At 40.7% G+C, this 21,879-nt stretch overlaps 1 protein-coding gene across 4 annotated transcripts in view; it reads right to left on the bottom strand.

Moving 5' to 3' along the window:
- CDKL5 (cyclin dependent kinase like 5) overlaps nt 1-21,879 on the bottom strand; it is a 66,468-nt gene that overhangs the window by 17,172 nt on the left and 27,417 nt on the right. For all 4 annotated transcript variants that reach the window (XM_081199556.1, XM_081199555.1, XM_081199557.1 and 1 more), the window contains exons 5-13: nt 20,931-21,067; nt 18,853-18,973; nt 18,356-18,415; nt 15,487-15,577; nt 8,454-8,643; nt 5,639-5,719; nt 4,710-4,861; nt 3,231-4,257; nt 668-773 (exon numbers count right to left, since the gene is read on the bottom strand). In XM_081199556.1, coding sequence (XP_081055682.1) covers nt 668-773; nt 3,231-4,257; nt 4,710-4,861; nt 5,639-5,719; nt 8,454-8,643; nt 15,487-15,577; nt 18,356-18,415; nt 18,853-18,973; nt 20,931-21,067 — 1,965 coding nt within the window. The remainder of the gene's footprint in view (nt 1-667; nt 774-3,230; nt 4,258-4,709; nt 4,862-5,638; nt 5,720-8,453; nt 8,644-15,486; nt 15,578-18,355; nt 18,416-18,852; nt 18,974-20,930; nt 21,068-21,879) is intronic.

The following is a 21,879-nucleotide window of genomic DNA, read 5'->3' as shown; positions in this document are numbered from 1 at the left end:
TGCAGTCATGTCTGAAAAGAAGTTCATCGGTCCAGAGCCTAGACTAAGGCCCAATTCATAGGAGCTGTTGTAATCATACATACTCTTCCCTGAAAGCAGACGTTAGCCGTTTCCATTTCTAATTTGCTGCAAGCCACAGTTTGCAATTTTATCTAAATGTGAAAAACTGCGCGTAACGGCAAACCAAGATATGATGGTATTTCTGAATGTCGCCAGTAAGTTAATACAAAAAACCTCTGTTGTATTATTTCTAAGCTGCACTCTCAAAAAGGTGCAACATAAAAAGCTATAACCAAGGCTGCAGTCCTATGCATATGTTATGAGTATGCAACCTGAACACAATAGTACTTACTTCTGAGTAAACACGCTTAGGTTCGGTCTGTAAGACTACTTAACTGAACACAAGTCTAAAGGTGCAGCCAAACCCTGCATATCTACCCACAAGTAGAAGCAAAAGTTGTAGAAGAAGGGAAGGAACCTCTACTAAAGCAAAAGGGACTTTCATCTTTAAGTTTTGCCTAGCTTTAAAAGGACAGAAGGCTCCTCCCACCTGTCCTGAGTTTGTCTGCCTGGGGAAAGAGTGAAATCAGTTCTCAAGTTAAATAGGTAGTATCTTTTATCTGAACAATGGAAGAAATATTGATCAAATTCCATGAGATAAAAATACCTCTGTAAAAGCTACCAACTCTCCTAGGTACAGGATCATTATATAGAAGTCTATTTTCTTTTGTGGATGCTCCATCATCTGTGTGCTGATCATGATATGCTCCACCCTAAATAAAAGAACAATCAATTTGTTAAGCCAAAGAGCTCTGTTCTCCATTGGTATGTAACAGGACAAGAAGGAATCTGCCCATAACCTCATTCTACATTTATGAGTATTTGTTAAAATGAAACTTGCCTCCACAAAAAAACAAAAGGATTATGTTAAATGATATTTGTTCCAAAGCCGTATGTTAAGAACTGTAAAGTGACTAGATTTTATTTTTTCATGAATTAAAAAGCGCACAGCACCTACCCTAGAGCTCTTGCAACTGAAATCAAATCTGGACAGTCCGGTGACAACAATGAAAGAAAAACACAATTACTTATTACTAAATCCACCCCAACCTGGAGGCTCGGTAACAGAGGAATACCATATCTAAAATATGCCCCCATATTGTCTTAAAAACAGCCTGAACTAGAACAAATATTAACACCTCCACAAATTCCACTAATAAGTGAGAGAAAAGGCTGGTTAAAAGTTGAAAAATAGATGATGACAATGACAACAACTGCCATACAGTTTGCTACAGTGACCATCATATATTCTCTACAGGCAACAACAACCGTTCTGTACAGGGGTACTGTTCCTGGTCCCTGTGCACATCAGCGGAACATGTGTAAGCCCGTTCCGCCCTCTTTTCCAGCCATTTTGGGGGTCAATGTGATGCCCGCGTGCAGTCAATTAGACGTGCCTAAAACAGTCGTTGCCTGTATTCACAACAATGCCTGTTTATAGTTCTGGTATTGTTTTATGGGAACACCTGAATACTGAAGCCAATTCACATTTACTGGCTGTGTTTACCAGTTAAAAGTGCAATTGCATAGAACTGCATATATTTTGAAAAACTACTTAAAATTCCAGGAGTCTGATACTGTTTGCACTCCTAACCCACAGTTTCTACCCACTGAAGTAGATGCGTTTCTTAAACATACAAAGACTGTCTAATTAACCAAGTTGAAGGATCTTAAGTCAATACAGCACCCCTCTGAATGGTTTGTAGTTGCAACCTGTGCTGTTTTGTAAATCAGACACCTTCAAAGTCCCCCCCCCCACTCAAAAACTATCACAAGGTACATGGATAAAGCAAATGCTATTACCCAGGCATAGGCAAACTCAGCCCTCCAGATGTTTTGGGACTACAAGTCCCATCATCCCTGACCACTGGTCCTGTTAGCTAGGGATGATGGGAATTGTAGTCCCAAAGCATCTGGAGGGCCGAGTTTGGCTATGCCTGCTTACCGCATAAAATTACAGATTTAAGATTTTATTTTAGGAGTGTTTCCTCTAGCTAGACCAATTTTTCCCAAACATAAAACCCCCCACTGCTCCCATCATCTAGACTCCATCGCTTCCCCTTTCTTCCTGTTTTCTCCTCTTCCTGCTACCTCTCCAGCATATTGCAACTCCCAGACCAATGACTATGTAAGAGCATCCCTGCTAGATAATACCAAGGTATCAGCTAGTGAACCTGTTTCCAAGTGCTCTTCCCTGCTGTTTGTCTCTCATTTTTAAAAACCTGTGGAAATTCTATCCTTTCTTTAAGTACAAGTGCCAATGGCAGGAGTGAGGAACAGAACCTGGCCAGTAAGTAGAATCCTCAGATCCCCTACCCCATTGGCCACTTTGACCTGTCAGTCGCCTGATGTCACCATGACATCAAGTGACTAAACTTCAATGGAAAGAATCAAGAGCACACCCAATTATTTCATTTCTTCCTTTGCAGGCACAGCTTGGAAGATCTTTTGAATCCCTGGCTTGAATTCAAGTGGAGCTCTTCCTAGTCAGTTTGTATACGGCAAAAAAATTAAAGGCTGCTGAAATGCAAGCCTTGCTTGCAGATGTACAATGAGTGCACTAACTTTCCCGACTGTTCCTTTGGAGTTGTGACCACACCTGAAAAACTGCCTTGTAGGCCAAATTAGGACCCTTGTTGGGCCATAGTTTCCCCATGCCTGACATATGGCAAAGTTTTCATGGGCTGTTTTAACCTATGCTAGGCGTAGCCTAGTTGTTTGCTCTTCGAAGGAAAGGTGAAGAAATACCCATAATTTCTTTGAATTTCTCATATCTAAAATCTGCCTGTACTTATCCCAAGATCAACTACTGTTCAAAACTATTCTTAAAAAAATGTATTCAAAAATCTGGGTAAAACTATTATCAACACAAAGTAATAGCCTTATGACACATGCAACTTTCAGGATTGTGAAGGCTACGGAGAACAATGCACATCACCTTGAGCTCCTTGGAAGAAGGCTGGGGTATAAATGTAATAAATAATTTCAAGCATTTATGTTCACACAACAGGTTTCACCTATTTTTATAATAAAGTAAAAGTTCTAAATGGATATCAAAGTGGGCGCTCCCAGGGTGGGGTAATTCCTACATTTAACAATTTAGTTATATGCTCACTCATGACAGACATACAAAATGGGGAGTCTCTCCAACAGTCAAAATACAAACTAACCCTACTGGTATCTTCTGTACAGTCTTCACGGGAGGAGCCAACAGATCTTGTGAGTGACTTATGCTGCACCTGTGGAGATAATAGTTGCAGGCTGTTTGCTCTGGCTGCCATCCCTTGCCCTACGCTTAAGCCACCCTCTGAGCCCTTGGTCCTCACTCTGTCCCGGCTCACATACATAGAATGTCTATGAGGGCGCTGCTGTGAAGAAAAGGGACTTGTATAACCTAAACCGTAAGAAAAAGATTCATGGGGAGCAGATAAAGAGTGTGAATGGCTTCCATCCATGTGATCTGGCAATTTCAGCTCCTCCATAGTTTTGGAATGTCTTGTAGATGGTCTTCGCGATTCAAGCGTACCGTCACTTCTGTTATTTCTTGCAGAAGGACTCAGCAAAGTCCTGTTGTCAGCATGGCGTGGAGGTGTTGGTGTGGTAGGAGAGTTCAAGTCCAAGCAGCTGGATGGAAAATACCTACTGTTGTTTGGTTCTGCAACTTGAACCCTGGCCTCGGAAAGATTACCCACAGATTTGGAATCTGTCAGAGCCCCATGACTTTTTGACTTTGTTCGATATGAGGGACTCTTTGAAGACTGAGGAATAGTATCAATGTAACTGTGACGGCTATGCCTTTCGCCTGGTTGCAGCGTGCCAGTTTTGCTCTGAGAACTCTCCATAAATGAGTGGCGGTTGTGCTGAGATCTGGAATTTGACTTCAAGTATTTTGTACCTGGACCATCAGATGCTTTGGGATCCGAATTAAAATCAAACTCAGTTTTTGTTTTTGCTTCTTTTGGACTGAGGAGGTGTGGGATGTTGTTATTAGCTAGATCCTTGCTTCCAGATCCAGGAGCGTTAGTTGGCTTTTTTGAAAGCATTGGGCTATGTGAAGCAACAGGCATATTTCCATTTAGAAAGCTTTCATTTGATGGAATAACTTCTTCTCTCTGCAATCCAACTCCTATATTCTGTATATCTTTGCTGTTTGATCTGTGATGAGACTGTACAGCAGTACTTTTGCTAGCTTGAGTTCTATATTATAAAACACAGAGAAAACACATGTTAATTTCTACCTTTAAACACCAGTTGCTTCAGTAAACTTGGTGTTTAAGATTTGCTTACATACAGCATGGACTGGAGACTGTTGGCACTGAGATGGCTAACTTGTTTGTTCCAAGTGCCTAGTAAGTTAGAACAATTAAAGGAGAACCCACAAGATCAAGTTTTCAAAAGTAAAAGATGCACAGAATCAAAATGAACAAAGAAGCAATGAAGAGTACTTTGTTCACTCCTGATATGATTCAGGTATAGGAGGCTCAAAGACACAAATGGAACAGCAACTGTCATCAACACAGAAGGTACTCTTCACATGAGTCACTGTGCCCAGTTAACAGGCAACAGTTTCCATTAAATCCAGTGAACATGTGAATTGCTAGGGCATCAATATCCCAATATCCCGGTGGCAAGAGATGGTTTGCACTTACCTGTTGGATAAGGTGTTACTATCTCCATGGTAAGGTTTTCTTTTAGTTGACCGTGAAGGTGAACGATCCAAGAGCCTCTGAGTTTGAAATGCTGGGTGGTTCAGACACTGCTCTGTTAAGTATCTGTCAGCTGGATCCAGTTTCAGTAAGTTCTTTTGAACAGAAATTCGGGTTTAAGTAATAAAGCTGAGTTGTATACCATTTGGAAGCAAAAAGTATTTGGCCAATTAATATTTAAACACTGCAATTTCTAAGAAGTATTTTGTGCAACTGAAAACTATTTTAAACTATTTGCCTATTTTTCCTCTATCTTGTATTTAAAACATTGATTCTAAGTGCTATAACTATTGTGAAAAACTCAAGCTACAAACTGATGTAGATGTATTCAGCATGAATAACCCTAGGGCCCAGTACCCACTGGAACCTATAACATTTGGGCCTGATAACAAGCAGTTGGGTTGCTGCAGAAGGTAGGAAATAGATTTTATTTTCTATTTGGCTCCTAAAAAACTTAAGTTTCACAAAACCATTTTGTTCCTCTGGTTATTCATTTATTTTAATAAGCTGGAGAAGGCACTTACTGAAATAAACACCATTATCTCTATTGCTAATGTGTTAACACATTATTTATATTAATGTGGACTAAATTCAGTTTTTTGTATCACCTGAAAAGAGGTCTACATTGTGGTAAATAGGAGAATTACACTGCTTTCACAGACAAAAATAATGAATGAAAAATACAATTTTCTATTTTTTAAAAACAGAGTAATACTCAGCAAAAGGCATAATTCCCCTGAAGTATCCCTGGTACCGTTTCAAATATTTGAAGCTGATTTGAAAAAGAAATCAGCATCACACAGATTTACTACTAACATCAGAACAGCAGTGGAACATAGAAACAATAATACATAGAATAACAATACTCCTACCTTCATAAGGTCAAGTAAAACACCACTTAAGATTCCTAAATATCTCCTTTCCAAAGACTGTGGATGGTTAACTGCAGGAAACTGTATAAAAATAATTTCCATACATTAGGAAGGCACATTTATAAGTCATCAAAGTACTGTTTGTGGTATATGCTGCCTAAAATACCTGGGACAACATACAATAGCATAGATAGCTTAAATACAGATTGGCCTCTTGAAATAATCACACACATTAGAAAACCACAAAGATAATCACCTTATTAAGGTCATACTAAATGCACTCTATGTTTTGAAAAAGATTAATAGCACTTGTGCAGTCAGGGAGGAATAGAAAAGGGAGGAAGTCAGACCAGGACTATTGTGCTGGAGGGGAAGGAAAAGATGGGTTAATGCCCCTATTTTTTCCAATTAAAATTCCCCTCAAACTGCAAAAGTTTCTACAAAGTGTAGCGTTCGGCTCTTGAAAAATCACACAGTAGCTACATAGTCAACCACAAAATGCTATAAAATGCAGTTTGGACATAGGTAAAATATTCCACTAAAGGTTGTAAAGTTTCAGGGCACTATTTTCAGTTTTTTGTTTGTCAAGAATTGAACAAAGACAATATGTCAATGGTAAGCTTCCACAGGTACATTGCTTTCTATATAATATTTTTGTAAGGAAAAAGTCATCATGCTGCAAGTTTGTGTGGCCACCACTAGGTGGCCAAGTGAATTGCAGCATGACAACAGTGGGAAGTGCAAGTGAGCAAGCCAGCAGAGGAGGCAAATAAGTGGGCCAACTGGAAGTTCAGGCAGGCGTTGTTATCACTGTCATTGCCACCTGTGTGCCCGCTCACTAAAAGGCATGCACAAGAGGGCAAAGGAAGTCCGGGGTCTGAGTGAACAGGTGGCCCAGCTGAGCAAGTGATCCCGAGTAGGTGGTCCAGAAGAGTGAATGAGCAGACAGCCCAAGAAGGCCTTCATTTGCTCCTTGTTATTGTCACGGCTGCCGCCGCCAAGGAAAGTCCTTCTCCCCTTCGACCGTCGCTACCAGAAGGAAGTGTGCAATATTAAATATATGCTTCCTTCTGTTGGTGGTGGCATGAGGTGAAACACCTTCTCCTGTTTGTTTGTTTATTTGTTTGTTTGTCTCACCTCTCCTCTGTAAGAAGTGGCGGAAGTGGGATCTTGGGACTGGAGTGAGCTGTGAGGGGATTCAGAGGGGGGAGCTCTTAGGGGATGGACGCTGGCAGCAAGGTGGCGGTGTAGAAGGTAGGCAGGGTGAGGGAGTAGGTGGGGCAGCGGGTAGGTGGGAGTAGAAATTTAAAGGCGATGCGGGGGTTGGTTGGGGGTGCTGAAGGAGCAGTGAGGGGATGGGAGTTTAGGTGAGGGGTGGGGAGCAATGCAAGTGGGGGGAGGGGCAGCTCCTAGCAAATATTATATTTGGTTCTGTTTGATCCACCAGAGTTTACAAACTGCTAATTTTCTTGCTCTGGAAGATGTCTTGCATATACAATATCCTAGATCCAAAAGTAGGTCATATAAATGGTTTGAGAGCTTAATAGTGAGAGTTCTTCCCAAGTATAGCTTTAATTACATAACTTTTCAGCACTAGCATACAACATTCCAGACTGCTTGTCTCCCTTGATTAATAATGTTAAAAACTGAAGGAGAGCTGTTGTAAGAAGACATACTGGAAAGGGAGTCATCATATATCTCAAATAGCAGGGTTTCACAAAACTTCAAAGGGTGAAGAGCTTGATCTCTTACTGCACTCTTCATTTAAATTACAGGAACTACTGCAACTTAGTATCTGCTTAATTGCAATTAATTTTACAAGTTGCCTAACTAAGAGGGTGATGTTCAACATTAGTCATACTCAGAGCAGACCCAAGTTGCTATGCTACTGCAGATTATTTTAATGTTTTAAATATGCAGTGAAGTCTTAGAATATCTTAAAAGATTTCCCCAACAGATGGGCTCTTCTGGCTGTCCAGATAAAATCTTTCTGAGGATGGAACTTTTTATTATATGGAAGATGGTAAAACAAGCTGCATCAAATATAAATTAATAATAATAACAATTTATTTTTTATACTCTGCACATCTGGCTGGGTTTCCACTCTGGGCGGCTCCCAACAGAGCACAATAAAATGTCAAACATTAAAAACTTCCCTAAACATCATAAATATAATGGGCTTTTTATGAAGGAGTGATTGCCCCCAGCCAAAGATAAACACTGCTTATGCTGCCATCTCTTGTTATTAATCTCCAGAATTACCCTTGGTAAGTTGACTTTTGCCACCTGTCCTGTCCTGCTCAAAAGTTATGTTCTTTCTAATCTGGTTAACAGAGGCTAACAGGTTAAAATTTGTTTTGACTTGCTGCGTTGACACTTCTGGAAACTCTTACACAGTATAGAACAAGCAATATTTATCCATTTTTTTTAAAAAAAAGAAATATTTATTTATCTTAAATTAATTATTTTAAATGTGAAACATACATATTTTATCTGTGAAATATACATATTTAATTCACTATATAGTATGGACTATTTATCCTTCCAATCTGTAATTTTCAAATTTGCTGTGAACAGAATACTAGGAAATCTCTCTTCCCCACCACCGACTAGACCTTGTGTATAGGGACCTATGTTAATGAATCATAATTACACACTTGCGTTAGTAGTGAAAAACAGAAATGGAAACACATTTATAAATATCTACCTCATTACAAAAATATTTATTGAACAGGGCGATTATTTTGGTACACACATATTGTCCAAACAATTCACCACCTGGAAACATGGATGAAAAACTTAATTTAAGCATTACCCGCAGCCCATGGAAACGGGGATTGCTGTAGAAAAGCTTCATTTGCTCTGCAGGGAGTGGTCCTAGCACCTTCTGAATTGTAAAAAGTTGGTCAATTTCACTTTCGCCAGGAAACAAGGGCTGTCCGTCACTAAGTTCCCCAAGAATACAGCCTACTGACCACATATCTACAGACTTGCCATATGGGGCTCTGAAAAGAAAACACATGGAAGTTATTGCTACTTTGCACACTAATACACATTTTAAATTTAACAAATCAATGTTTTAATGTTTCCCCCTGTATTGTATCTAGGAAGAAATTCAGTATCAGGGGTCTCTCATCCTTTAGAGAAAAAAGCTCTCTGCTCACTCCTCCACCTTTCGCTGCAATAGATGGCTTTTCCTTAGAGCACCAATAGTTAAGGTAATATACAGAGGAAAATATAGTAATTGTACATGCTTCCACTGAAAAACTGGTTTTGAATTTGACAAAACCTGCCAGCCTTTTTATAGGAATTCACTCAAAAAAATCAGAATTACTAATGCTCTTGTTGATCTTACAACTGAACTGAACAAAATGTCTTTGGTACACTGAACATGTAGGTCAGGATGTTAGTCACATCTATTCCATTAATTAAGCTAAAAGAACCCAATAATGATATTTCAAACAGCAATAAACTCTTCAAAAATGTATTAAAAATTAAAATTTATTTGTTTTAAAAAATCTAACATTTCCTTTTAAGAACCCTAGTTTATTAGACCAAAGACCCATCTCGCCCAGCATTCTGTTTCCACAGTGGCCAATCAGATCTCTTTGAGAAGCCTGCTAGCAGGACCAGAGTGCAACAGCATTCTCCCAATTTATGATTCCCAGCCAGGAGTACAGTGGTACCTCTGGATGCGAACGCCACTTCCGCGCATGCACATGACGTCATTTTGAGCATCTGTGCATGTGCGAGTGGCGAAACCCGGAAGTAACGTGTTCCATTACTTCCGGGTCGCCATGGAGCACAACCCAAAAACGCTCAACCTGAAGCGTATTCATCCCGAGGTATGACTGTATTCAGAGGCATCCGGGCCAGGCAGGCAAAGGCATTTTGGCACCTGAGGCTAACCACAAAATAGCACACACACAACCCCCGCCAAAGAAGAAGGGGTGAGTGAAGATCTGCATCAGGAACACATCAGGAACAAGGGGAAAAGAAATATCTTCATTGGGAACAAGGCTGGGAGGAGACCAGCAGTGCCTCCTATTTACCAAAAGGCCTCTGTAGATGTGGCTTGGGGGTGCTGCTGCTAAGGAGGCAGCAGATCTGGCCTCCAAGAAGGGTGCCACAGCTGTAGTTACTACCGCAGAAGCGGTATCTTCATCAACAATGACTCTAAGGTCCATTTTTTAGCCAGTCTCTGTCAATTCAGACTTCATTAGCATATATGTGAGATTTGGGTTTTGTTGTTTCAATCCACAAACTCACACCAGATTGCATTTTTCATCTTATCTCCCATTCATTTATTTCCAATCTCCCAGTTTGGAGATATTCTTTTGGCGCTTCTCACAATCTTTTCGTTTTAACTACCTCGAGCAATTTGGTATCGTCACCAAACTTCACAACGCACTCCTAACTCCTAACGAACAAGTTAAAAAGCACAGGTCCCAGAACTTATCCTTGCGGGACTCTACTTTCTACATTCATACATTGGGAGAACTGTCCATTTATTCCTACTCTATACTTCCAGTTTCTTAACCATAAGCAGCAACCTTAGCAGAAAGGTACTGCATCAAGCCTTACATATCCGGAAAGTAAGATAGTGTTTTTAGGATAAAGTAAGATGGTGTTTTTAGGAGAATCGAGGTGGTTGAAGAAAGCCTTTCTGGTCTCTCCTTCCATTTTCTATGGGTAATAACTGGGCTTTTTTCTTAAAAAAAAATAAAATGTTTAGGGGTACTCTCATTTTGACTCAAGAAAATCATCATTTTATAGTTCAAATCGGGGAAAATAAATACAGTAAATGAACAAAAGTACAAAGATTCCCAAAATGTTTAGGGGTATGCGTACCCCTGTGTACTCCCAGAAAAAAAACATTGGGTAATAAGAACATAATAACAGCCTTGCTGAATCAGGCCACTCGTCCATCTAGGTCAGCATTCTGTTCTCACAGTGGTCAACTAGATGCACATGGGAAGCTTGCAAGCAAGACCAAAGCATAATGTACTCTCATGGGTACATTCCACACAATAAAAACCTGAATGGCCAGAATGTCTTCCTAGCAAATATTGTTTAAATGATACAAAAGAGACTCATGTTTAAACTGAATATGCATGTGCATATGTTCAATTTGCTGCTGCCAGAATTGCAAATAGTATGTAGATCTCATAAATGAGAAACAGCCAAGAGACAAAATACTTGAGTTTTATCTGAGCAAACTATGTGATTACCTGGCAAGAGCTTACATTAATAGGGTTGCTATATTTCAAAAGGTGAAAATCTGGTATATAACAATCCATGGCCAGTGTTTCCTCTGTGCTTGGAATGATTTTGTTTTAAGGCATGGCTGTCTGTAACTATTATTGCTACCTGTAACCATTATTGCTACCTGTAATTTTTCGCCCTATAGGACGCACCGGCCCATAGGACGCACCTAGTTTCCAGGGGGGGAAATCAAGGGAAAAAATATGATCCCCCCCCCGCAGCTCTGGGAGCAGTGGACAGGCTGCACGCAGCCTGTGCGCTACTCCAAGACCTTCTCCCTGCTTTTGCGGGAGGTGGCGGAATTCCCCCACCTCCCGCAAAAGCCCACAGGAGCCCCGCATGACTCCTGCGGGCTTTTCGACCAGGAGGGAGAAGGGACTGAAACGGCCAGTCAGTCCCTCCTCCCTCCTCGGGGAAAAGCCCCCAAGACCGGCACGCTCTTTAAAGGGTGCGCAGCTCCTGCAGGCTTTTCTAGGAGGTGGGGGAATTGGAGAGTAGCGGCAAGGCGTCGCGCGCCTTCCTGCTGCCCCCCATCCTCTGGGGCTGGCGATGGGGGAAGCGCTGCTTTCCCCACCGCCAGCCTCAAACCCGGGTTGGAGAGTAGCGGCAAGGCGTTGCGCGCCTTCCCGTTGCCCCCCACCCTCTGGGGCTGGCGATGGGGGAAGCGCTGCTTTCCCCACCGCCAGCCTCGAAGCCGGGTTGGAGAGTAGCGGCAAGGCGTCGCGCGCCTTCCTGCTGCCCCCCATCCTCTGGGGCTGGCGATGGGGGAAGCGCTGCTTTCCCCACCGCCAGCCTCGAAGCCGGGTTGGAGAGTAGCAGCAAGGCGTCGCGAGCCTTCCTGCTGCCCCCCATCCTCTGGGGCTGGTGATGGGGGAAGCGCTGCTTTCCCCACCGCCAGCCTCGAAGCCGGGTTGGAGAGTAGAGGCAAGGTGTTGCGTGCCTTCCCGCTGCCCCCCATCCTCTGGGGCTGGCGATGGGGGAAGCGCTGCTTTCCCCCCGCCGCCAGCCTCAAAGAGCAGACTCTCCTGGCTTCAGCGGAAGCAACGCGAAGCCTCCGGAGCGCAGGCTTCGGAGGCTTCGCGTTGCTATCGCTGAAGCCAAGGAGTCTGCATTCGCCCCATAAGACACACACACATTTCCCCTTCATTTTTGGAGGGGGAAAAGTGCGTCTTATAGGGCGAAAAATACGGTATTTTACTTTCACATTATGTGTTTGAAAAGTCAACAGTGTTCTTCCACTGCCCATGTTTATCTGACCTTGGTCGTCCCTCTGTCCTTCTAACCAACTACAAGTAACTGCTGCTTTCTACTTCAATGGGAAAAAAAACATTTAAAAATAACCACTCTCTTTTCCCTTGCAAAAAATAAATCCCAAATTTACATCAACAGCAACAGTTGATGGGTATACCTCTTTCCCCTTATACTGCAGTACACTAGCCCCCTGATGCTGAAAGTTTATTTTCAGTTGCTTTCTTCACATTTACCACACAGAAATATAGGCGTATAAAGGCCAAATCAGGACTAGTCTTGGTTTGCTCTGCTATCCCCACTACAGTCTGCAAAGCGCATCAAAACATGCACCAAAGCCAAGAAGTTACTCCTGCTGATAGAAATGTTAAAATTGAAGCTACAGCAAGCAACTCCCGATAACACCCCCCTAAGGATAATATCTGCACAGATGTCCAATTCAATCAGCAGTGGAATAAGCTATCTCTTATTAAGTTTATATTACTACAGAGTAACGAAGGTTTTCAATAATACTGTGAACTCACAAAACAAATACAACTAAAATGCAACCATGAAAGCTATTTAAAAATAATTAAAATACAAATTATCTTAAGAATGAACAGGAATGTAAGAGGGGAAGCTCTTCATTGTCATGCTAGTAAAAGCTTTACAATTCTTGTAAGTCAAGGGAAATTATAGGTTATTACCATGGGAAAAAGTCATAAAATATTTGGTAGTACAGTATAATTAGCTATTTGTCAGGTTTCCCTGCTCTCTTTCAGGCTTATTAAAATGGCACTGTAGCATATAAGGAATTCAAAACTCTTATATTTTCAACACTCAGGAAAAAAAATATAAAATAGCTAAAGTGCAAAAAATGACCCATATTAATTATAATCATAACCACAAAGAAAGAAAGATGTGTGGGCTATACCTGGTGCATCTAAAATTATTTCTTTATCCATATTAAAATAAAGTCACACTTTGGAAGCACATAACTCAAGAAATAGTGAAATTTGATGTATCTTAATATACACTGCAGCATACATATACTATATGTCAGTGTTTCCCAACCTTTTTTGGGCAAAGGCACACTTGTTTGATGAAAAAAATCTCGCGGCACACCACCATTACAGCCCCGTGACGTCAGCGCGCAGCGTCACGCCGGGAGGGACGCACGAAAGTGAAAGTTTTCAATTTTTCCCCTCCCCCTTGCCGGGGAACCTCCAAGCTTTGGGGGTGGGGGGGGAGGAGGCAGCAAAGCGAGGGACTGAGGGACCCTAACCCTAACCCTCACCGATCACCCGGGAAAGCATGCGAACGAGGAGCCCCCGTGTCCTGCTCCCGGCAGCGGACGGCACAAAGCGAGGAGGCCTGGACAAGGCAGCACGCTCCCCGCTCTCGCTGCATCGGGGCTTTTCTCCTCCAGGCCGCTTTCGAAGTCCCCTTCTCCGCTCCCAAGAGCCGGAGCCGCTGCTTCCAGGTCCTGTCCAAGCCCCGACTTGTGGCCTCACTTCGAGGAGCGCCTGTTGCTGGGGACGGGGCTGCATCCCCCTCAGCCGCCGCCTCGCTTCCTTCCAGGAGACCTGACGGCTCCCCCTCTCCCGCTCGCCCTCCTGCGCCCGCAGCAGACCGAGACCTCCCCGCCCCCGCCCGGCCCTACCTGGGCGCCTCCAAGCCCGGCCGGCTCCGCGTCGCGCTCCACGCCGGGCAGCTGCAGCGGGGGCGCACGGCGGCCCGGCTGAGCGTGCCCCGGAGCCGCCGCGCCATCGCTCGCGAGTCCCTCCGAGAGCCCTCGGGACTGACTCCGGAGTCGCGAGGCGGCGCGTCGCCCAGGGAAGGGGCGGCTTCCCACAAGTCCTCCGGGAAGCAAACGCCCTCGCCCGCCTCCCTCCAGGCAACATCTCGCGGCACACCAGGCAACATCTCACGGCACACTAGTGTGCCGCGGAACACCGGTTGGGAAACACTGCTATATGTGTCATTTAAATTGTATTCAAATGAATTTAAAATTTATTCAAGAGCTGCATTACCTTACCCAGAAATTTTAATTTGGGGGGGGGGGGAGAATGGGATTTTATGGGCCCTACTCATCCATTTCACAATAATTATTGCCCAGACCATTTTTTCTTGAGTTGAACAGCCTTTAAGCAGAAACGCATGGTGATGTTAAATGCACCTTTCAATTTAACAGGTCTTTTTATGTGCAAATAAAAATGGGAACAATGGGATTGCAGGTATCAAAGGACGATTTCCTCCTCTGCTGTGGCCCTGAGGAAAATCCCCATTTGAAAGCTTAGAGGGGAAAACCCACAATGGCACCAATGCAGAATTTCTTCCCTGATGGAAACGGCAACTTCAGAGAAGAGATTTTCTTCAGGAGTGCAGCAAGGCAGAAAGGGGTTAAATTTACCTTTCACAGCAGCAGCTAGCTGAATTGAGTTGAGATCATTTTAATTTCTTTTAGTATTTTAATTTTTGTATGGTTGTGATTTTTTTCCTTGATTTTAGTGTTTTATCTTTTTGTAAACCATTTTGAGGTTTGTTTGTTTTTGCAATCAAAGCAGTGTATAAATTTTATGAAATAAATAAATAAAATGCAGAGACACATTTAAAGTCAGATCTAAGATGGACCAAGACTTAAAGAAATGACAAGAGGTAAGAGACAATAGAATATGGGGAGGGGCAGAACAATCCCCAGGGTTGAGCTACAATACTGCATATGGTGAATGACAGTCTCATAGTGACTCTCACAGCGCTGACCAGAATGGAAGAGGATAAGGCATGCAGGAAGTTCAGATGCTGGTAATTGGTACATAATGTGGTAACATGTAAGGAAATAAGACACACAAACTGACCAGATGCTTGGAGAATGTGTATATAAAAGAAAAACCAAGAAAGTGAGAGAAAAACTGACCCAGTTTTCGAATCTATAAATCAGAGGTATCAGAAGCTCGACTACCAGGAGGCCACATGAATATCTGCTGGGCAGGGCTCTTCACACACACATTCCTGGGCTCTATGGAATGCTCAAATGAATGGGCTCCAAACGGATGCCAAAATATACAGTCTAGTTGCTGCAGAAGTTGACCATCTGTGGCCCAAAACATGTAAGGCTAACAGATTTCATTAGAATCCAATCCTATAAAAACATTTTTGCTTTTTTTTTTTTTTGAACGATGAAATGACTAAATTAGGCTTCAATTTAGTACTGATTATGAAACTAGGCAATGGAAATAAGCAACGAAAATAATAATTAAATATGCTCCTTATTGAAGGTTAAAACTTTAGCAACCAAATGCTAGTTAGTGGATAAGATTTGCAAATGGTACACTACCTACAGATAGATTACTTACCCAAGCAAGAGTTCAGGTGAACGATACCACCTGGTGGCCACATATTCTGTGTAGTTAGCATTGCTCCCTTCTGATAAATTCCGTGCAAAGCCTGTATCAGGGTAATTTGAAAATGACTTGAATGTGAATATACATTTATTTTAGCATTTTATTTTAGCATTTCATTTTTTAAAAATAATTTTTTATTAAATTTTCCACCGTAATAACACAAACCACAAAGCAAAATGAAACACAAAAACAGAAAAGGAAAATTTTAGCATTTTAAGTTAAATGCTCTTTTTTAAGAAATTTATGAGCTATTTGCATGTCAGTTTTACTGCATTCCACACAAAAGCCACCTTGCCACTAGTTATTCAACATTAGCAGTCTTCAAATTTTTGTGCAAAGGGATCTTCTTTTTCCAGTTAAGTCAAGTCCTGTAGGTTATTCCACGAAGAGTAATGTAACATTAAGTGGCAGAAAAACAGATCCACAGAGAAGGCATTTGTATGCTAACCAAGAAGCAGCATAAACAGAAATATAATTAGTAGTTCACGCCCCGCCTCCTTTCCAGGCCTTCTGTGGAAGGGGAGAGGCAGCAAACTGGGATTCAAGTATGCATCTCTTGCTTTCGTCACAGTCCTGGAAGTGTGGGGAAAGGAAGCTAAAGTCATTTGGCTCTATTTCTTGTTGCTTCTATGGAATGTATGAAGTGGGTCATCCAGTTAAGTAGGAACACGAATGTTCGTTCTATCAGGATTCTACTGCTGGTAACAAGTATATCACTACTGCCTAGGAAGGGAGCTGCTTCTCTTAAAAGCCAAACTTACAGAATAGTGAGTTTTAGCCCTAATATGCTTCTGCTGTAGAACATGGGCATTCTTACCATGAATTCTTGTTTATGGATGGGGCTAGAGGCCACTTCTCTGATATGGATTTCCAACTGAACTATTTGATACTTATCAATTTGCAAACACATTTGATATTTCAGTAGTCTAAGTAAAACCCTGCATACTTCTACATAACTGCCCAAATGAGTAAGCCTAATCTTGTGGGAGGGAAACAGTCTCAAAACAGAGCAGATGTACTAGAGCATGAAACACCATAGTATAATAGCCAAGTGCATCTGTCACAATTAGTCTATGCTTAGTACTCTTCTCTCAACATTTTTACTAGCAAGAAATCGCACCTGCACAATACATGTCTAAGCAGCTACTGCACATTGTATAAGTACAAAGCACAGTATATTTAAGGCATAGCAGACAAACACTTCTAAAAAGCACTTATGTGTTAGCTTTGGACTCTTTCTTTAATAATAGTAAGAAACTAAGTGGAAAAAGAAAATCTTTCCCACAGGCAAAAAAAAAATCTGTAAGGAATCTTTCAGAAAAGCCTATCTGTCCTTTTTACTGTGAAACTGGTAAATTTCCAAAGAATTTGGGTGTGTGTGTGTGTTCCTGAATCACAGAATGGAAACTGCTTCTACAAAAGAAGCTAAGAAACACAGACTTACAACAGCACGGTCCTATACAAGTCTACTCTGAAGTAAGTCTCACTGTTATCAACCGAGCTTATTCTCAGGTACAGGATTACTGCCTTAATGTTCTAAAAGCTCAAAAACACTGATATATTTTGCTTTCAAATTCAATGCTTCAGATCCTGAGTCTGATGATGAATAGAATACTGACGAGTATTTTGGCTAAGAATACCACAATTATTGGCTATTGTAGCTGTTCCAGGAATACTTATATGACAGAGCTCTCAAAATAGCAACCAAAATGTTTCGTGTCTGAGGTAACTCCCCTGTGAGGGAAAGTTACAACATTTGGGGCTTTTTAGTTTAGGAGAAGTCAATTAAGGGGAGCATAGTGGAGGTATATAAGATCATGCGTGGTGGGTAAAGAACAGTTTCTCTTTCTCTCTCTCATAATACAGTAGGTACCTCTGGTTACAAAATTAATTCATTCTGGAGGCCCGTTCTTAACCTGAAACAGTTCTTAACCTGAGGTACCACTTTAGCTAATGGGGGCCTCCCGCTGCCGCTGTGCTGCTGTCGTGTGATTTCTGTTCTCATCTTGAGGTAAAGTTCTTAATCCGAGGTACTACTTCCAGGTTAGCGGAGTCTATAATCCGAAGTGTTTTTAACCCGAGGTACCATTGTACTAAAACCACAGGAACATCCAATGGATGGTGGGATTTGCAGGACAGAGAAAGGGAAGTACTTTATACAGTGGGTATTTTAACTATGGAACTCACTTCCATAGGCGGTGGAGATGGCTCTCAAAGATAATTAGACCTATTCATGGAGACTAAAGCTGCCAATGGCTATTAGTCATGGATGGTACCTACTACCTTCAAGATCATATACACTATGTCTCTGAATACTAGATAGAATGCCATAGCCGGATGTTGAATTCCACCTTATATCTTCACACACTTAGGCATTTCAGGGCAGCTCAAGTAATTCTCCTGTATCAGCACAACAAAATTAGGCCACAATCCTATGTATATTCAGAATTCCTTTAATTCAATGGTGTCGAGTCCCAGTCAGGTGGAGCTACAATTTCTGCCATTCATGCCCCAACTTTTACTGTGGGGTGAATGGATGTGTGCGTATGAGTGTATATGCATCTGTTTTTGCACTGAAATGCTAACTGGCAAACCATTCAAAGAACTGGACTATTTATTACTAGCAAAAGAGAAAACATTTTTGTTTTTATTGTAGAAACTAATTATCCTACAAAACATGTTAAAAAGAAAAGTTTTTCAGATGAAGCAAAACAAAGACAAACATAGTTCAAATTACAAATTTAAAGTCATAATATACAGAACATAAAAACAAGACACCCTTTTAAAATAAGAGTGTGCTTAAAAAAATGAAAATCCTTACCAAAGTCACACAATTTCAAAATATCATTGTGGCTTATTAAGAGATTCTCTGGCTTGATATCTGAAATATTAAATGTGTAGGAAAAAATTAGCATCATAGCATTTCACTAGTTCTGCATTATTAATTGATTTATTAGTTATTTTTCACACTATTTATTTGAAATACAAAAAAATAAATGTTAACAAATTCTACTTTTGGGGTTGTATCAAATACTGCTGGCCTGCTCCTGCAACAGACTTTGCAACAGACCTTCCTCCCCCGCCCTTCCCTGCAGTCATTTATGCACTGGCAAAATCTGCTCTAGAGGGTTGGGAGACTCACTGTTACATATTTTGGGGCATACGGGGGGGGGGGATACAGTCCCAGAAAATAAGATGGGTCCTAATCTCAGTGTCCAAGGCCAGGGTAATGAGGTTCACAAGGTAAGGAGAGGCAAAAATATGCATTAGAGGAAAGCTAAGTTTGTTGACACGTGTTCTTATTTCTGATATACTCACCTCTATGAACAATATCATTTTTATGACACCAATGAATTGCTTTTATTAGTTGATAAATATAGCTTTTTACTTTTTCAGGTGTAACTCCATTTGGCATTTCTTCTAGCAATTCAAGCATATTCTATGAGTGAAAGCATAATTATATTAGAGGCTAAAAAAAGTTAATCTAGATTACTACCATAATTGCAAAGTTTTAAAAAACTAATTATGCAACAACATCATGACTTATTAATATTACAGATATGTTAATCTAACTTCATTTCAGAGAAAAGTCTACACACGTTCAATTTTTACAATAATCCAGAATATGGCAGTTAGTTAAGACTTCTGGTTCTGATACAAGACGACAGAAATCGGTTCTGCTTTCACAAAACTTAACAAGAATACTTGCAATAGTGTTTAAGTTACTTGTAACTTAAAACAAAGACAAATAGTATAAAAGGACAAATTTACAGTACGGCAGAACAAAGCAGAAACTTCTCTAAAGCTGGGTCTGAAAAGACTGGTATTCTGTACCAGCTACAATTTTCAGAGACGGCCTTACATAAAGTGTATCACAATGCAACAGTCAGAATGTAATCAAGACACATATAGCGACCAGATCTACTTTTTCCATTGAAGTGTACTGCTGGCACACCAGCCCAAGCTGTGCAAAAGTAATTCTGATCACTAGTTGACCATCCAGGAACAAAATCAATGGTGAGGTTGAAGCAATGGCTGGAAGTCAGGCTTAGGCAAACTTGGCACTCCAGATGTTTTGGGACTACAACTCCCATCATCCCTGACCACTGGTCCTGTTAGCTAGGGATGATGTGAGTTGTAGTTCCAAAGCATCTGGAGGGCCGAGTTTGCCTATACCTGGCTGCAGGTGCTTTTGCACAGCTTTCTATAGAGAGTGCAGAGTTTTATTTTGTTCCATTGTTATGTCTGCTTAAACAGGTTTTTGAAAGCAATTGTGTAGATAATGGGTTTTTAGTTCCTCCTCTTTTTTTATATTTGCTTCAAATTGCTGTGCATGGTTTTACTCTTGTTTTTAATTAGCAAACTGCTTGGGGTAACTTTATAAATCATATCCCATATCACAATTTGTTACCAGCTCTGGTTAACGGTAAAAACCATACACATGTTAAAGTTGTGATCCCATGCATGCTTACTTTGAAGTAAGTACTATTACATTAATCATCCATGGACTATTATTTGGTCGCCAGGATTAGACCCATGGTGTGATCAGGGGTGAGCCTTGGACTACATGCTCCTCCTGAACGGAATGAGTGCAGGATAAAGTCAAACAGAAAGTGGTCCCTTTCTCTCTAGATGATTAATAATTAGTTAATAACCTATGAAGGATTTTGGATATGGATTTATTAGGTATTCACCATTTAGTCAAATTATATTTTATATTACAAACTTGTGTTCTCCAGACTTTAGTCAGAGGTTTCTAGTTTTCCTTACTGAAAGGCTTACAAGATGCTGGAAGTGTCTGTCAATTAATATCTATTGTCTGTCATTGGTTACGTCAAATAGGTAAGATCAGTCTCCAACAGACAGTAAAAATACAGGGTGAGTCCTTTAAAAGAGGCCCCGTGGATACAGAGTATCCTCTTTTAAAAGACTCACCCTGTATACTAGCTGTTCTTGCAAAACAAATCTTATCTATAGGTGGTGAAACTACAGGTTAAGAAACAAACATTTCCTAGAAAAATAACTGAATGTAGAAGTAGCTACTAGTTAGGATCAGAAAAAAGAAGTTTTGCCACATTTGAATAGTGGCTTAATTTAAGAATTACTTGGTCAGAAAAGAGTATCTTCATTTATTGTTCAAGAATGCACTAATAATTTGGTTATTTCCTGCAAGCCCACATGTCCAACTTTAAATCCTCCTAGTCCCAACTGATTTTGCTATCTTCTGGCTAGAGATGGATCTACTTTTGTGGAATAATGTAATCAAGCAAGTAGGAGCTGTTCATAATATTATTTCTGCAAGAATAAAAACTGTAACAATTTTTGATGGATAAAAATAACTTCTTTTTTTAGTTTCAGGTTTAGGAACACCCAAACTAATTTTTTTTTAAACTTACTTTTTCTACATATTCAAACACCAAATACAGTTTTCCTCTTCTTCTGAAAGCTTCTTTCAGCTCGACTATGTTTTCCTGTTTCAAAGTACGGAGCATTTTAAGTTCTCGTAAAGTAGTTTCTTTGACCTCTTCATTTTCTAAAAGTTAAAAAGGAAAGTTGGTAAAACTAACTTTAAAAAACAAAACAAAAGCCTCCTTGTATAGAAAGAGATTCATTAAAATTTTGACACCAAGGAAAGTCTACCACTATCAATCCTCTATTCATATAACATTACAAGTACTCCATCAATGTTAGTACGAAAGCATATTCTTAAAAACTATTATTATACTAGGGCTAAGGAAATGTATTATGATTTTTACATAGACAATGTTCGCATCTCGGAGGATAAACTAAAGAAAAACTAGAAAGATACAAGTGCCAAGTCTACTGTGGAGGTAGAGAACTCTCCTTTTTCCATTCAAAAGGTATTAGAGACGTGGCAACACATAAACTTTCAGAGTCTGAAGGTTTTATGAAGCACTCAAGTGGTAATACTAAGAGATTAATTTCAATACTGTACCGTGGTCTATTGAAATCAGAAGTGAATGGTACAAAAGGTCTTAAAATAACGTGGGAGCAAGAACTGGGTTTGAAACTAGAGGAACAGGAATGGCAGGCAAGATGGAACAAACCCCCATGTAGGTCCATCTCGGCTAGGTCCATCATACATTTTTAGTCACCAGAAGACAACATTCCTCTTTAACCAGGCCTTTGGCTAATTAAAACTCTATATCCTTCCAAATGTGTTGGGGAGAGTGTTATTGCTTTGTTTTGTTTTATTATGTATTTTGTGTTCCCATTTTGTATTTTTATGTTGCCACCCACCCTGAGATCTTCATGAAGGGCAGTATACAAATTTAACAAAATAATTAGTTTATTTAAACTAATAATTAATAATTAATTTAATAA

This window comes from Podarcis bocagei (genome assembly GCF_964188305.1).
Source record: "Podarcis bocagei genome assembly, chromosome: 6".
Lineage (NCBI taxonomy): Eukaryota > Metazoa > Chordata > Lepidosauria > Squamata > Lacertidae > Podarcis > Podarcis bocagei.
Note: the sequence above shows the minus strand (reverse complement) of the source record. Positions and strands in the feature narration are given on the sequence as shown.